Source organism: Tenebrio molitor, chromosome 1 (genome assembly GCF_963966145.1).
Source record: "Tenebrio molitor chromosome 1, icTenMoli1.1, whole genome shotgun sequence".
Classification (NCBI taxonomy): Eukaryota; Metazoa; Arthropoda; class Insecta; order Coleoptera; family Tenebrionidae; genus Tenebrio; species Tenebrio molitor.
Genome location: NC_091046.1, coordinates 19,874,474 through 19,892,792, shown reverse-complemented (window position 1 = coordinate 19,892,792; position 18,319 = coordinate 19,874,474). Strand labels below are relative to the sequence as shown.

Below are 18,319 nucleotides of genomic sequence, written 5' to 3'. Positions count from 1 at the left end.
AGTAGAAAACGTTTTTGCACCACCGGTCATTTTCACGTGTTTACCGATTTCATGAACATATTTACTTATCAAAAGACGGTAAGTAATAAAATAAGAAATTATTGTTTAGATTCGGCATAGCGCGCAGAGCAATGGGCCATAAACTAGTATGAAAAATGTAAAAAATGCCTTCTTTGGAAAAATCAAACAATTTAATAAATTAAAAAGAAAATTTTATCTATTTATTAATAGTTCCGATGATGCAAAAATATTATTAAGCATCACGGGTGCTTGTCCGTCAGAATAACTGAATGCCCCTTTTTGGGGCCGATTTCTAATTTTACCTGAAAAGGTAGGAGCGAAGTTGCTGTTGATTATAACATTTACTCATTAATTTGTTAGGCTGTCTTACAAATATGGTGATCCATACATTTTATTAAATACATACCATAACTTACTACACTCTTTAAATAAATTACAAGGATGGGTTCGTCTGATTTGGACGGCGAAGCTGTGAACCTCGAGAGCGCATGCGCGCCACGAACGGTTCGCAGTGCTCCGCTCAGTGTCGGTTTTCTGACGAACACAAAGCGCCATTCACAAACGCATCTCGACAAAGGGAGCTGACTACAGTCATAAACTCATAAATCTAATCTCCAACAATTTCAGTTACCATTAGTTTTTGTCCCTTATTTAAACGGTCTTGATTGTAGTTTTTTATGCATTTCATTTATGCTGAACAAAATAAATAGGTTATTATTTTTGAAAGCAACTCTACAATAACTAATAAATAAGTTTCACATTTTCTACAATAATGCGAATTGTGTCAATTTGTTGTAAAAATGCATAAGTCGAGATGGAGCATGCCATCAGCTTCGCAAATCAATCCGATGTTTAAGTCAATTATTGTTATATTACTACAGATTAATTCCCACATACCTACATCAAACGTGCGTGTTCAGTGCTTGCTTTCATCCAATCAAAAATGTTATCGCGGATAAATCGTCTTCCTAGTCTGTCTTCTGTCAAAAATGAATAAAATTGCATGTTACGCCTGTCAGATTCCCAAATTGTTTTTAATAATTGTGTTTTTAATAACTGTCAGTATTAAAAATAAATAATTAACGTTAAAGTTTGAATTCTGGAATTAGTGTTGCCAAAAATAACGCGACCTAATTTGTTAAATCTGATAAAAAAAATAGGTCTTGTTATTTTACCTTCGATTATAATTTAATTTTTTTAAACTATAATTCGTTTTTTTTTTATGACACGGAGTCTATTTTCGGTACCAAAACTAAAAAACAACCAACATTCTACCTACTTTCTCCGAAGATGTGCAGTTATGGCTTTGTCTTTTTTTTTTATTTTACGATGGGTGCAATATGTATGATTAAAAAAGAGAAGAAGCGGCGACGTTGGTGGCGAACCGAACTCTATAAAAAACGCGTCGGTACCTAATGAACTTATGCAAGATTTAAAACTTCAACGTGTCAGTGGACATTATAAAAATTTTACAAAAATGTCTCCTACAGACTTTGACAAATTATTGACAATGATAGGACCGAAAATCTCGAAAAAAGATACTACTTGTACGTTCGCGGGAGAATGAAAATTTTATTTTAAAAGCACACTTTAGCTACGAATCCCTTCCTTGTAACCTCCTACCTTTTCAGGTAAAATTAGAAATCGGCCCCAAAACGGGCATCCATTTTATTCTGACCATCGCCGAAATACGGGCACAGCACCCGTGATGGTTATATTTTTTTTTATTGGTAACCTATTTTACTTAATTAAAGCACGCCTCAGTGTGTATAAATCCAACTTTCAAAAACGAGCGTTTTTTAAAGTTTCCATAGCAACATCAACAGCCCGAGAGGACCTGAGAAACGTGCACTCTCCATCCCGCCAGTAGTTTTCCTACGCCTATGATGTTGTTAACAGAATTACAGCTGTGAATCTGAATGAAGTTGAATTATTTATTCTTCGAGTATGTATTAATGATAAACAAATGTTATGTGCGCTATTCGACTTTTTGCAGCATAGACACTAGTCTCTGTGTCTGTGAAAAGCCGTGCGATCTATCAGTAAACGGAGTATAGAAGCTGTTCGTTGCGCGCTCGGTTCGTCGGCTGTTCGTGGCACCAATTTTGCGACGAGCATTACATTACATGTTACATTACATGCTCGGTTCGCGTAGTCTGTACGCGCCCTTAGACGAACGCTTGCATTACATGTTAAGTGCGCCTTACACTATGTGATTTATCACATGATTTTATCATACAGAATTCGTATGATCAGTGTGATTTTGGCCTGTTTAAGTTTACATTATGAGACTTGCTTCCTTGCTTTCTCTGTGATTGAAAATATGCAGCAAACGTTAAAACTTTAGGGTTTGAGGTTAGATTGCTAGTTGTTTGTTGGTGTTAGACTTCGCTTGCGGGCAAAAAAACTTCTTAGAAAAATTATTCCAAACCACTCTTTATTGATTACAATGTCAATCTGCATCATATTGGTCCAAAGAGGACAATTACGAGGTAATAAAGTAGAAAAAGTCAAGAAAAGAAAATTTAAGTTTATTTGAAAATTATCTCTTAATTTTGCTGCGAAGTGTATTTACCTTTCTAGCCATTTTCCGCCACACTTCACACTTAATATATAACCTCAAAACTCATATGTCGGTTAAGCAGATTCACGATATTATCGGCAATCATTCGAAAACTCACATGGAAATAGACATCGTTCTATTCTGACCTATGATTCGATATGATTTTCTTTGTGACTGGCCTTATGACTAACTTTGTGTGTTAAAACACCTAGTGTAAACACCAAAATTCTTGCTTGTGATAAAATCATGTGATAAATCACATGGTGTATCACAAAGTGCCCTTTACATTACAGGCTCGCCTGGCGTAGTGGTGTAGTCTATCGCACCCTTATACCGTGAGTTTTTATTTTACTGAACATAGATATGTAAGTTTGGTTGCCTAATTCAAATGAATTGACTTGTCCATTTTAGAACTGAACATAGCCATTGTATGTCCACCGAAATAAAAAACGCAGTGTATAGTTATATTGCAGGTTCGGCTCACATAGTCTCTACCGGCAATTATGGCAGTCTAAAATATTGTATACAAGAATCAACGATTCAGTTATCGAAAGGTATTAGATATTATTTTTTATTGATTTAATTTGTAATTGCAGCAATTTTTGAGAGATTATAAAACATAGCTTTCATTTTCAGATAACAACCAAATATATTTCAAATGAATTTCAAGATTGCCATAGAAGAGTCACAATAATAAAATTAGAACATATTACGCTGAAATGTTTAAAATGTCACTCATGGTCATAAATATGTTTTTTATTAATCTAAAAATTGCTTTATTACAAAAAATGTATACAGCTACATTGCAGAGTTAAACAAATTTATATCGATCGAAAATAGTTACGTTAATAGTTTATTTTAAAAATTAATTAGTATTAAAAGTTACTACATATTTACTTTTCTATGCGATTTCTTTTTCAGTGTCGATCTGATATTTAATATTTTTACGCACTAAAAGGCGTATTTATAAATTATTTCTTCAAGGTTTGGGAATAGTGGAAGCTGTAGCTGTTTTTGTTTTTTAAATAATTTGTAAATCTACGAAGCAGTTGGTGTAAAACCATCAGTTACATGCTCTAGTTCTTTTACACCATTCAGCAGTGTGCCGGACGCACGCACGTCCTGCCATCGCACGTGACGTATGTCCTCGGATTACGTCATTCCCTCGATTTCAGACCCATTGTACCATGAAAACTCGGCCAGATTATTCGGTTGGTAATTCTCTATTGTCACTAAAATGGCTAGTCTTCATTGCAATTCTATTTATGTATATGCAAGTTGCGTGCTTTGTTATGTAATATTTGTGATATAGGAAAAGTAATCGAAATTTTATAGTAGTCATTAATGGATTACCGTAGTTACTTTAATATGGTTGATATGTCTCGCAATAACAAAAACAGGTTAATGATAGTGATTTGATTTACTGTTAGGTTCAATGACGTATTTCAGCAAAGGTATTATAAAGAGTACAATGCAACTGCAGGTTGTTGAAGCACAATATTTTTTGAAATTTTGTTAGAAATTTTAATTGAGAAACGATTAGAAAATTGGAACGTTATACCTAAAAACTGACATGAAAGGTCAGTTTATATTTGCGCAATGTATTTTATTGTTCCAAAAAGGATTATATATATTTCCTAAGTTTGTCATATTGCTATATTGTAGGTACATGTATGTGATTGAATATTAAATTAGAAAAATACAGTTAAAACTTAAATATATTTTTTGTCTGGGGCAGTAATTGCTCAAATTGCAAACAATTTTAATTAAAAGTGTATTATTACATCTATTATTAAAATTCTGTATTATATTTATATATGTTTAATAATTATAATTTTGCTCAGGTAAGTGTCGTACTCTTTAGTTAATATTCATAGAGCTACTTTAAAATTTACGTCACTTTACGTGACAAAAAACGAAAGTTATATTTATATCATTGTACTTTGTGTGCTACATGAGTACCACTATATGCATACATAAAAGTTCAGACGGGCGTCAAATGGCGCTACGGTAAGTATCATATAAGATGTGATTATGAATCAGTAATTATATTTTTCTCTCTACGAAAATTATTTGAAACAAAACTTGATTTAATGTAATTTAAGTTATCAGTAGGGTTCTAAAAAAGAAAATTGTTACTTTTCCTCTACTTTTCTACCGATTAGGCTTGAATCTATGAATTGTTGAAACGAATATTACTAAAATTATTATTTCAATAGATTTCTGAGCTACGACTTTGTAAGTACATAGTTGGATCAGACAATGCAAAATTGCAAGCAAACAAACAAACAAATGAAATAATTTGCTCTAAATTCGTAGTCGAATTTATTGATCAATATTTCTTAGGTTCGCTACGACAATGGATGTGATAGAAACAAAAACAATAAATTAAGATTTAATGTGTAACTCATGTTATAAAAAGAAAGGGACATAAACTGTGGTGATGCGCGTATTTGTTGAAAAAAAATTACATTTGTCCATAGTAGTACACAAAGTAGGTACATTTATTATCTTATTTTTTAACCAAATTTCTATATTTTACACGACATACTAACCTTACATCCTTCACACGTGAAAGCTCCAAAATGAAATCCCGCTGCTGGTTCACCGCATACTTTGCACGTTTGGTTCATCTGAAATCAAATAAAATTAGAGTAAAATAGATATATGTAAAAAAATAAATAAACACAATATGTATTTTGAATAAATTGTATTAACAATTATTATGGCGTTATAATAGCAGTATTATATTTTTTTACAAATCAGAAGAGTAGCTTAAAAACTCAGTTGCTTGGGCATACATATTTGTATAACCTTAAAATTGAGATTAAAGGTCAAACAATTAACGCTAAGTAATACATGTCATATTTGAATTATGTCCGTTAATTACTTTGTCGTACTGCAATTTGACCAATAAGAATTTTTGGGTCGTATACATATTTTAGATGACGATCTTTATGATATATTGAGGTCGCAAAGAGGTCACGACACGGATAACAGTGAGGATTAGTTTCGTTTCATAAAGGATGTAGTCCTAGTCGTGAGTTTCATCAAAGTTTGTTTCAATAACAGATTCATTAAAGACAAAACTTTTCATTTAAATGCATCATGCTGCGTTGATAACTTAATGAGTGTAAATGAACAGATGAACAAAATGTTCAAAGTTAATATGTGAGGAATAAATTGTTTAACGAAACGTTGTCTTTACCTTATCGTAATTGCATATGTTTCAAAGAACATCGTTCTTATAAGATCTAGGTATCGAACAATGAGATAATAAAATATAATTGTATTAAAATTTCCGACTATTGTACGATTGTTCAGTGGTGCCGCACAAAACAAAACTAATAAATTACTAATGATCCGGACCTCAATAAAACGGAGTTTGACCGTGATAAGTGTAACACAGAAAGTCTCTGTTGTGTAAATCCTGACACGGTAAAAAGACTGCGAAATCAAAAGTGCTGGTTTTTCTAGCGGAACTGCAAAAATTTACCTCATAAGAGTTTGTACAGGCAAGAAAGAGTCACCCGTGTTCATTTTTCAATAAAATTCTTAAATTCTTCTCAAAGGTAAATCCGTTATGGTGATTTATTTCACCATACAATTTGTGACAACAACCGCCTATGTCATCATATAAATTATAAGGTTGTCGTTGAGTTATGCTTAACAATGGCAATTGGTTAAAATGTTCGTCATAAATATTGCACCGAATCTCCTCTGCGCCAGAAAAAAGGTAGTTTTTACCTCATAATGAATATTTTTTAATATATTAAAAACAAAAAAAATTTTGCTCTTTATTTGACATAAAATAACATAACACAGTTATGTAAATTGTAGACATAATATGATTGTTTTAAAACAATACGAAAATAAATCAACAGGAACAGCGTAAATGTCGGTAATAATTTTTACCTTGTTTTTATTTATTAATTAAAATATAATCTCGAGTTCTGATGCGCTTCTTCCTTGCAATTAGGCTCAGGGTTATTGCGATTATAAACAGAAAATCGGTTAACATTATATACCTATTGCAAAATATCACTACAATCGCGTGTTATTAAACCTACATTGTAATGATGTGTTATGTCAGTTTGCCTAAAAAAGTCTGTAGCCAAGGGAAAATTTTTCATTCTTATTGTGAACGCTCAAAATAGTCAATGGTTTGAAGTGATAAGTACCTGTCGAGCGATCCATGAAGTCAATGTCGTAAAAAACGTCACACAAATAATAGTTGGTTGCACTTGTGCAATTACTATAAATAAACGACTTTTCAGTTTTGCAATCTTATGGATAGCTATTTAGACGATATATAAAACAAACTCAAGGAAAGTGAAAACAATTGTTTACTTAAAATAGTTTGGTTCTCATGACCTACCCATTTGCCGCGGTTAAAGTTTCATGCATGGTCTACCCAAATGCTATTATTTTCGCGTGTAATTAGGATATGTGAAACATGTCGTAGCCTTGTCTCTTCTTTGTAGTCAATTACTAGCAAAGTAACTATTTTACAAGTTTCATAAAGATTGCTACCATCCTGTATAATATATATTTAAAAGATTGATTTTGCCAACAACTCAACTGAACTTCTGAAATTATTTGTTAATTAAGTCTCTTAATTAGATCTTAGAGTATTATGGCCTTATCTGTTTGTTGATGACCTATATATTTGAGATTGCTTTATGAATATTCTTCTCATTAAGCGGGGTTACCGGGAAGTTACTTCATTTTCATAATTCACAACGAGGCCATCTTGTGTTGATCTCTTTATGTGCTTAAAGACATTTATAAGAGAGAAGAACGATTTCGAGATTATAAATTATAGTGAGGTGCTTCATTATGAAATCAAATATGTTGTTAAATTTTAATTAACTCTCCGTTTTTATCTGACCCAATACAACCATCTGAAATGGAATCAAGTGAAATGTATTTGTTTGCCGGAATTTACTTATAATTAATTATACAATATAAACATTATTTCCAGGAGATACTTCAAAAGTTTTGTGTACAAGTCTGCAATTTTTCAATGGTGATAAAAAATACAAAACTAGAATTATCCGTTTTGTTTGTAACCTTATTATTTACGTTAATATAAAACTTGTATGGTGGCACATGAGTACAGAATACATGAGGAAGCTCAATTAAAGGAATGATCTATAATAGTTCGTTTAGTTATATAATTTTTTCTTAATTGTACTGAAACTCAATAAAAACAATAAGGGTCCTATTTTTGTAAAAATTCCTTTAATAAGGTATAAAGCCTGTTTTTAAAAATTTGGCGTCAAAGTGGACTTTGAAGAGTCGATTGTGAATGAATCACTCGCCTTAAAAACACTGATTTTTCAAATTGCAGAGTTAAAACACGAACAACGCAAAAAGTGAGGTTAAACGACCGACTGATTTTTGAAACTGCATATTAAAACACGCTAAAGTGAGGTTAGATTTAAAGAGCTGATCGGTGGTGCGTTTACAATCGACTCTTCAACGCCAACTTCGACGTCAAATTAAAAAGAAAACACCAGTTATTAAATCTAACGATAAATAAATGCATTAACAAGATGATGCAACTACGCTTATTTTATTAGAATAATTTTATCATCAAAAAATCTTCTGTAAGCTATTGCTGGAGAATATATTATACACGTATGGTATTGATATATTAACTCTGAGTTATAAGTGATCACATTTTATTATGTTGAATACTTAATACACTTAAATATGTTGTAAATGATAATGAGTCATTTAAAAAATCAAATAAAACATTTTGAATATAGAAGTACAAAGAACCGACTTTGCGAATACTCTGAAAACCAATATTTATCTTTTAGAAGACATTTCATTGAATTTGATTTTATATTTTTATTGTCGGACCTAATTGGATAACTTTGTATCAATAAAATAATGTGTGGTCTGCATATCAAATGTTGATATTTAAAAAAATGTCAACAAATAATTACATTCAGAAGATGACACTCCTGAAAAATATTGATCAATAAAAGTTCTTCATTACGCAGTCAATTCTGTAATTTTTTAATAACACCACAACCAAGTTAACATTTGATCTAGTCTTGTCAGTCTAAAATTTACAACATTTTTATATCTAAAGTATCCATTAAATATTATTTTGTATAAATATTTGCGTCACTATTACAGGTTATATTCTTGTAGGTACATTGTATGTACATGGCATCTGTGTACTTATTAGATTTATTAAAGAAGGACTATAATACCGTAAATAACGTGTTTTAGCGTCGGAAGAATCTAAATTTTATTTATTTATAAATTTAAAAATTGTAAAAATACGCCAATATTTAATTAACTTTATGGTTGTAACTTTTCGTTCTTTCCGTCCTAAAACCTGGTCCTTTGGATTGCGTGATTAATAATTATAATAATAATGTTAGGTCACACGATGTTCTTTATTAAACCATATTTATATAAATCGATTTAAAAGCATCCCACAGAATTCGCAATTATAAATTCAAGCACAAAATTATCGCCAGGCATACCATCCATTTAATATTCAGTCGGGAGTGTATTATGCGTTTTCAAACATATGTTACGGTCATGTCAAGAATCTAGATCTATTATTTGAAGTTCCCATTGTAAGTACATCAACACTGCCAAAGCGGATAAACGCTTTTCATCAAACTAGTAATTTAATGTGATCTATGGAGAGTTATATTGACAGACGTGATCTTTCAAAAATTATATCATGATATTGTCGCTGCACAGTAATAAATAAGTACATAATTAAAATTACCTTACAAATTTGTATTCTTTTTATCAAACTGAAAGCTAATTTTTCCTACTTTTGCTATCTTCATACAAATTCTATATGAAATAAGTTGATGGTTGCTTGCTGCAAAACCTATAAGAATAATGGCATGGGGAACATGAGTTTCATTATTTTTCACAATTGTTTATAATATGATAATTTTGGTAGAATTAGCTAGAAAGTTGCCAAATACAATATTTATAATTGACGGTTACAAGTGTTACAAGTACGTACAAAATTGTACGAAAAAGTGCGAATATGTATTTCCAAAATAGCAGATTCGATTGGTACCAAAATTGATAAACTTTGACTCTGATTGTGACGAATACTTTACAAACAAAAACATTCAAATTGGTGCAATTTTGCAAGGGTTGTAAAAAAATACACACGCGAAGCCGCCATGCTAGGAATCACATTTCTTTACGTTTTGAGGATGGAAAAATTAGAATTTGACATCTGGAAACTATTTCGATTTTGAATGCATCACTGACCTTCCATTCCTTGTATGGAAGTAAAATATTTCTGAAGAATAATTTTTTGAGTTCATTTAAAAGTAAAGAAATATTTCTTGCAAAACATTTTTGTCGTTTGTTTTAAACTTGCATATACGAGTATAAGGCGTTGTATTTTGTATATAAACTCCCCAAAAGGAAGTTAGATTCTTCTTGTCAATAAGTGTATTTATTCATTCATTCACTTTTAACGTGATGAACTTGGAAATGGATATTGTTTTTTTTTAGTAGGTACTTATTGAAATGTTGAAACGGTACTTTACAATTGAGTTTTTAAAAATAAGCAGGTATAGTTTTCCCATTTATAATTTGGTTTTATGGCAGTGCAATTGTAATTATCAGGGGCTGGGGTTGTGGTTTTGGCAATAGTGAAGATATTGTAACCTGGTCAGACAACAGACGTTCTTTTACAGTCCTAGGATTTATGGCGGTAGTTGCCTATTGTCAGGGTATTTAACTCCCTGACAACAGGGCTGGTAGTAAAACCAAATTAAAAATGGGAACACTATACAACAGGTTATCCGAGAATGGATATATTGTTGCATATCGTAATTTTATCCTGATTCTTCCTGCGCAATGTTATAAAAATACATTTCATGAAGTACAGCTGCGTATATAACTTTTTTATATGCACTTATGGTTGAACAAATATTTAATATATACAAACATCACTAATTAATCTTAAACACCTTGAAAAATTAGAATTGTGTTTTTAATATACTCGTATGTATGTATTAATATGGCAGATGCACTAGATGGAACAGTGCTAGGTGCTGTACTGAACTCTCCGTTTCAGCTTTACTAATAGAATGCTCATAGACTCTTCCGTGATATTAGCGAGGCAAACAACAATGGCTTTTTGAATTTAATTTCGAATATAAATAAGTATGTACAACTAATTTTCAAAGCGGTTTTCAAAAAAAGTCGGTAAATTAACAAAAAACTATTAAAGCATTCGGTGACAAACTTCATTGTGCTCATAAATACTTGCATTTATTTTTTTTACGGTGTAAAGATAAATGTATGTAAAAGTAATTCGCATTTTTTTAATGTTGTATAGGGTTTCATATAATAAAAAAAAGTTTCCTTTTTTGATGATCTGAACTTTTGCATTTTATAATTACATATCTTTGGAAGTCCAGAGATTACCTGGCGGACTAATATACCGTAACAAACTTTTAATATCAAAAATGTTACTTTAAGCGAACATTATAAAAAAGCTCATACAAGATCACGATGTTTCCACCTACTACATAATGAGAAGATTAAAACGCACCGGAGTGAAGATCGCGGGTTCGATCAAACGAAGAGGTGTTGAATTGAGGCTTCACGACGAGAAGGAGGAACCGTTTAGTAATGTTCTCCGACCCGCGTCCAGCCCATCAATCATTGCACACCTGATATTCTGATCCAGATCTCTTTGTACTCGCCGACAGTGTCCAATATTGGTGTGAACTAACATGGTACTACTTCCTAGTTGTCATAACAATGTAAGCTTTATAATTTCTTTATTGCAAAAAATTGTCTTAATTTTACTCATCCATCAAATAGCGAATTTAACGCTGGGCCGCTGTCTGACCAATGGAACAACATCCTAAACAGTTTTACTTTACTGAATCTAAATAATGCCGAATATGTAATGTCAAAAGCGTTTTTGCCTCTGCATCTGAAACATTGAATAGGGTTTAGATGTAACACGAGTATACAAAAATGCTTTTAAAAAAATAACACCAGCAAATTACCTACGGGAGCGATCAATCAAAGTGTTTTTGTTTGTGGATTGTCAGACTATAGTAACGGCTTTCGGCTTTATCTTGACTATAAAAAGATAACTTATATTCAACTTGAAATTAGTAACCAAATTGAAGCTAATGAAATTGGAATAATTCTGAAATTTGAAATTACAATTGTTAAAAAAATCACTTGGTACATGCAACTTATGGTTTATGTTACTAGTCATTAGATGTGACGTATGCATATATTAAATAGAATATATCGGGCGTTCAAATGAAATCCTGGACTGGGAAGGCGTTGGAAACCGTCGATTGCTTTGCTGTGTAAATTAACAGTTGTAATTAGAGCATGTTGACAGCTCACCTAAAATTTATATATATAAAAAATCTTTCTGTTTTGTTCTTCTTTCTTTGCAAATGCATTAAAAATAGGATAACTAACGATTCCTATTCTCGAAGCAAATATCTTGCTAAAAACAGACATGTCAATTATGTGACGATTAAACATAAACAAATGTCATTCGTGTCAAACGGCGGGAAATCAAACTTTACACTGTTCCAAATGGTTTACTTTTTTCAACGCTTACTCAGCCCAGGTTTTCATTTGAACGCATGATATAAATAAGGAATAATTATGAGCAAACTATTTTTATTTCTTTTTCACCTGATTTGTTTAAAAGTTCGAAATAATTAGATATACATATTTATTATATTTTTTAATTCTATAGAAAATATTCAAGCGCATCTGCACAAGCTCGTGATTATGATTATGAGATGAATGTGGATCAACTAGAATCTTTTTGTTGTCACAATTGTCATTTAAATTAATATTAATACTGCTCTAAATGTTATTTTATAGGCTACATTTTTAAAAATTATTTATACTATATTTTTAATAAGCAATTTGAAGAACAGTTGAAAATCTTATGTAGTTTATGTAGAGTTCAAAAAATTTCTTATGAATAATTAACTGAATTTGATAACAACTTTATTTATTTTAAATTAAAATAAATATGTTATTTTTTAGTCACACATAACATGTTCTTTATGTGTAGAAATTATTACTAAAATATTCAGTGCAATTGACATATGTATAACATTTTGTTTCAACAGTATTTAAACAAAATTATCGGTATGGTATGTTAAAATTTTTAATACGATTGACCCTAAGTGTACTATCCAGATCATAAAGATTTAATGTCTAATAGTTAGAGCATTTTTCGAGTTACCAAAACTTTAAGAGATAAGCTATGAGTTTTAAAGGGTAATAAAAATGTAGTTCAAAATTTTATAACACTCTTTTAACATATCTCACTGATTTATTGCTTCATTTTGAAATAATTCATGTATTTAATGGCGTTTTTATGGAAATTTTTGTTCGAATTTTATTTGTATTGTTGGAGGTAAATTTTATTTCTTATGTCTTAGCAATCTAGGTAAATCGAATAATGAGGAAGATTATGCAGGTAATGATCTTTCAGACAATAACCATAATGACTACAGTTTGATGTCTTGCAATCATGTTCCATATTTGCAACAAGAAGGCCATCACCCACACAGTTAGATTCATTATGTTTTATAATTGGTAGTTTTCATTTTAATTCTTTTATAAGACGTGTTCTGTTGATAACATAAACTGGCTCTCTATTCGGGACTTATTTTGTTTTTAACGTAATTTTTCCAATCCTACTGATCCTCCAATTACATTTTTTTTTCCAGATTTTTACATAATCTGATTTGTTTTAATCACTTCAAAACATATTCATTTTTAGTATTATGGGTTGAGGGAATGTTTTGAAAGTTGTGTAGTAATTTTTAGCATGATCAGTTTTAACTTTATGATTGTGCATGCAATATTTTAATAATAATTGCCAGTTTTACTGTACCTTTCATACCAAATGTTATTAATTTTATTTTTAAAGCCACTTTAGTACGTAAATACGTACTTATTTATCTTGGGATCATAAAAATCATTTACTGTTTATATTATTCTTTGCAAACAATTGAAAATGCAAGATCTAAATATTTCATTGCTGAACAATTTATTGATTTGTCCGGAACCACATCACACAAGATCATTTTGCATGAACCATAGCACCGATTTTTTTTGTTCGGATTTAACAATTGGAATATTTAATCAGTATTATGTTTTTTTAATATGAGTTATAATTTCATAAAGTTAAACATTAAGGAAAAATAAAAGAATTTATGCTTAAATCAATTTAAAATTAAATTCGTGTTAATTGTTTCTTAATTACTATCAATTAATTGATGTTCATCAATGACAGATATTTTACTCGTCTCTGTCATTTTTTCTCTAAGAGTACTTTCTCCTATTACAACCATTATAGAGAAACTATACCAAAAACAAACAAACAGGCATATAGTTCTTCAGACAATAAGAGGATGTCAGGACATTTAAATCAAAATGGTTATTCCGCCATTTTAATTAGCTACAAAATATAATAACCGTTTTCATTAAATTTTAAAATCTATTAATTTTTATGTAAGTTGATGGAAGCAAGCAAATTAAAATATTTCAAATTAAACAAAGATTAAAAAAATGAATATAGAGTTTGAAACAGGGAATTTACCACGAGTGAATTGAAAACCGAGACTAAAACAGTTTCTTCGATTTAATGATTCACTAAACAACTTTTCTGTATTATTCATAAAATAATGCTTTAATCAAGAATTACAAAAATACATGATGACATCATTGTGAGGATCATTTAGAGTAAAACTGGGCGTTACTTTCAAAGAATAGGTGTATGTCACTCTACAACCGCAAGAAACTTCGATACAGGATCTGAACTGTGGGAATCTCTAATTTTTACTTTCTCGATTATGTACTTATTTATTCAAGATAGCCTTAGGTTGTGTTCCGATAAACTTAATGAAAACATGACTAATTTCTCAATGTGCTAATGTTTTGGACAAACGAAATTATATTTTCATAACACACTTTTCTTAGTATGTCACATGTCATAATGGTGAAATTTTGATAGACACAAACAAAAAATATATGTACAATTTATTCCAACACAAACAGTAGTGTCAAATTTTTATTTTAATAAAATAAACACTTATTATTGGAAATTCTTATTATAAGGTTTGCTCTAAGGAGGGAAGATATGTAGGTGTTCTGTTCGAGTAAAAAATACTTAAATCACCTATTACTTGTTACTTGCTCTGGATAAAATAACTTTTCCCTTTAATATAACACATTATTAATTCTATTAGCACCTAATACATATTCATATTCGAAAAAAAAGTAGCAATAATTAAATTTAAAAGAAATTCTAAAATTTTTGATTTAAATTTAAGTAGTAGGTCCGCTTCATTGAACAATGATCAAGAAATAATAAATAAGTCTTTGCCAGTTATTTATAGTAGGTACTCCCACCACAGTGTATGGTAGCAAATTTGAGTATTAAATTAAATACATATTTATTATTAGTTTTTTATATATTGGTGCATTAAATGTTAAAAACATTTAAACATTTATTCTCGATATAAAAATATAAAAAAAGATCCAATAAATCCGCTAAAATAATTTAATTGGAATAGAATTTATGTTACGATTTTTATCACAGAATTGGTGTTGCAGGTTGAAACTACATCATAATAATTCACAATATGCGTACAGGTTATGTATTCGCTCGTTGAACATTGTAGGTATGGGACAAACATTCCGTACCGACATATCCATATTTATTGCATATTAACTTGCGTCGAGCTGAACAATTACTCAAAGATTATTATAGTTTGATATATATGCCGTTAAGAAAAACGGACGTATTTTCGATGACGTAATTTTTTTCATATTTTGAGCTTGATTTGAGAATGTCTGATTTACTCTGAATAAAATGATAATGAGTAGGTACTCTTTCTGATTAATAGTCTGGTCTATCTCGCCCACACAATCTCATGTTCTCTTTCAAATACTAATCAGTTTTATACCTCATTGAAAATGTTGAAGACCGAAAAGAACACGTCGGGAAGCATTCGCTGAAAGAGGGAAAAATACGCGATGCAACACTTGAACGATAGATGGCAGCAGCAATATGATTCATGAATTTACGATAAGGTAGAAGTGAATTTCCAAATTAAACTTAGATTGGAAATGGTTAAGTCGTATTCTATTAATTTCAAGCTCCAGAGATAACATATTATAACAACATCAAATCAAAAACCAATTGTTTTATAACAGCACTATAGGTATGCCGTTTAATTGATTTCCTTTATAATTTACATATCCTTTAGATTAATTAAGTATAATTAGTAATTACAAGTAATTAGTATCAAATATCAGTAGTAAATAATAAATATTGATGATTGCATTAAGGTATTGCAATCCACACTTATGTGTAGGTACATAACAGGTCTGTATTGTTACTATTTAAATACTTTTTGAACGAGTAGTTTTAAAGAGGAAAACGCAGTACTACTTTGTTTTAATACATAATTAGATTTTTTTTATTAATGATGCTATTTACTGGTTCATTTACTAATAATAACGATTTTAAACAAACCGTTAATAAGAGAGTTGTTTTTAAAGTGAAGTAAAAAAAATTAAATTAAGTGTTGTATTCCAAAATAATTTTCAAATACAATTACTTATTTAATGATCGGCACATAAGCGCTTTACATTTTATTAGATATTGTCTAATCTTTAACAATCACTAACAAAATTTCAACAGCATCAATGAAACAATTTTGTGTAAATTAAATAAACAGTTGTATTATGCCGGTACCGATTAGCACATTAACCTATTATTCATAAGACGTTTAAATCCGACGGAGAAGAATCACGTTGCCGTTTAATATATAAAAAAAAATATAGATCAGAATTTTAGGAAACGACACGACCTCTAGAAGTCAATTGAAATCGGAAGTATACATTTTGAGTTATAATGGATATGTTCTCCATAAATGGTTCGGTACTTTTCAGAAATTATTGTTGTAGGAGCTAAAAGTTGATGGGTCTTACCACTTTGACTAAGTATAGGCAAGCATTTATTACACTTTCTTAACCACATTTTACTGGAAGTCGAGCAATAAGCCGGATTAGTAGAGATTTACAGTTTCGTAGTAGTAGAGGTAGAAAATATATGGTCCATAGAATTGTTTCCAGTCAAGCACATTTAAACAAAATTGGAAAATTGTTATCGACACAGATGTATCTATGTACTTTATAATAATTACATTATTTCAGTTTCTGTGTCTTGTGTTTATTAATAGCTTATATTTAAGATGCAGTACTGTTTAATTTTTAAATAAAATGTCCTTTATATAATCGCCAACCACTATATTGGTTTACGTTGTTTCCGGCGGAAGGTTTGCCGTCTGATCGATCACAACAGTCTCCTTGAGGTTAGCGCTTAATTGCGCATTGAAATCTCCGCCAACTAAAGTAAATTATCATAACATACCTTAGCTCCAAATTTTAGTAATTACAATAAAGTCCTTGCAGAGGTCCTGTGACACAAGAAACACTAGCTTACAGACATCACTTCACACATGTCTTGAGCTAATAAGTGATCTAGTTTAATAAACGAAAATTTAACACTTGTTAATAATAAAAACAACCACACTTTCACTGGTGTTAATTTTGAAATCTCACAATTTAGGTGATGTTACTATAATCACTTAACACCCGGTGAATCGAGTCCATTTATTGAGCAAGGTCTAATGAGAAGAAGTGGAGTAATGGCTTGAAGTGACGGCGATTGTTGTCGCAAATGTCGTGAGGGGTGTCCTCCGTTGTCCCCTACGGGTAAGTTGATGCACCACAACGAAGATCAAACGAAGAATGACTATGGAAACTCCTCCAACTTGAGATACCGCTGCCGGGAGGGGATTCTCTACCTGTTGAAGATAGTCGTCCGTACGAGTGGGGGCCATGGAGGGGTAAAATATTGATGTTTGAATTAGTGTCGTACAGACAAGCATCTTCTTTTTTATATATAAGTTTCAAGTCATTGGTGTGATTTCAATGGTGGGGAAAGATACGAACCTTACGGTCTATTTTTATGCTCTTCGGTTTCAGTCTAACGTCGAATTCATGACGTTTGGCGTTGTCAGCTGGAAATCTAAATATTAAACGGTAAATGTATTCATGCACTTAAAATATTGGAAATAATTAAATTAATTAGGTACTTAACTTACGTTGAGTAGGTACAGCTTTAAAGACTGTGATTATGATATTTTAATTTGCTAATTGCGAATACAATAAACAGATAAGTTTGTAAATTATAAATTAATTTTTAGAAACAGATGAATACGATAATAACTAAAACACATAAATAATATGAACCAGTATGGAAAGCTGAAAGCATGTTAGTAGAATAGGTATAAGTTTAAAGCATCACTTAGCACTTCAATTATAATTAACAGTAAATTTGTATTTTATTTTTAAATTATTGAGAAGAGGTTAAAAATATTATAGGATAATAAGTGTAAGTAGTAAACTGACGATTAATGAAACACTCTAATTTTGTCATATTTACAGTTCACGTAATGTACTTGCAAAAACAAATAGGTAGTTCGTAAGAATGAATATTTTAATAAAGCAAAAACATCTTAGAGTAGGTCAAGATATCGAGAGAACTGTAATCATTTAAACAGGACAAATTAATACATAAATAACAATTTTACTTTAATTTAACGCTAAAATGTTTTAAAAATTGTTTAATATACCTTCATATTT

At 30.6% G+C, this 18,319-nt stretch overlaps 1 protein-coding gene and 1 long non-coding RNA gene across 2 annotated transcripts in view; both read right to left on the bottom strand.

Moving 5' to 3' along the window:
• LOC138128524 (knirps-related protein-like) overlaps nt 1-17,459 on the bottom strand; it is a 28,958-nt gene extending 11,499 nt beyond the window's left edge. Inside the window, exons 1-2 of the mRNA XM_069044727.1 lie at nt 17,043-17,459; nt 5,140-5,217 (exon numbers count right to left, since the gene is read on the bottom strand). Coding sequence (XP_068900828.1) covers nt 5,140-5,217 — 78 coding nt within the window. The 5' untranslated portion in view covers nt 17,043-17,459. The remainder of the gene's footprint in view (nt 1-5,139; nt 5,218-17,042) is intronic.
• The window catches only part of LOC138141598 (uncharacterized), a 106,969-nt gene that overhangs the window by 60,917 nt on the left and 27,733 nt on the right, over nt 1-18,319 (bottom strand). The gene's annotated exons all lie outside the window — the stretch shown is intronic.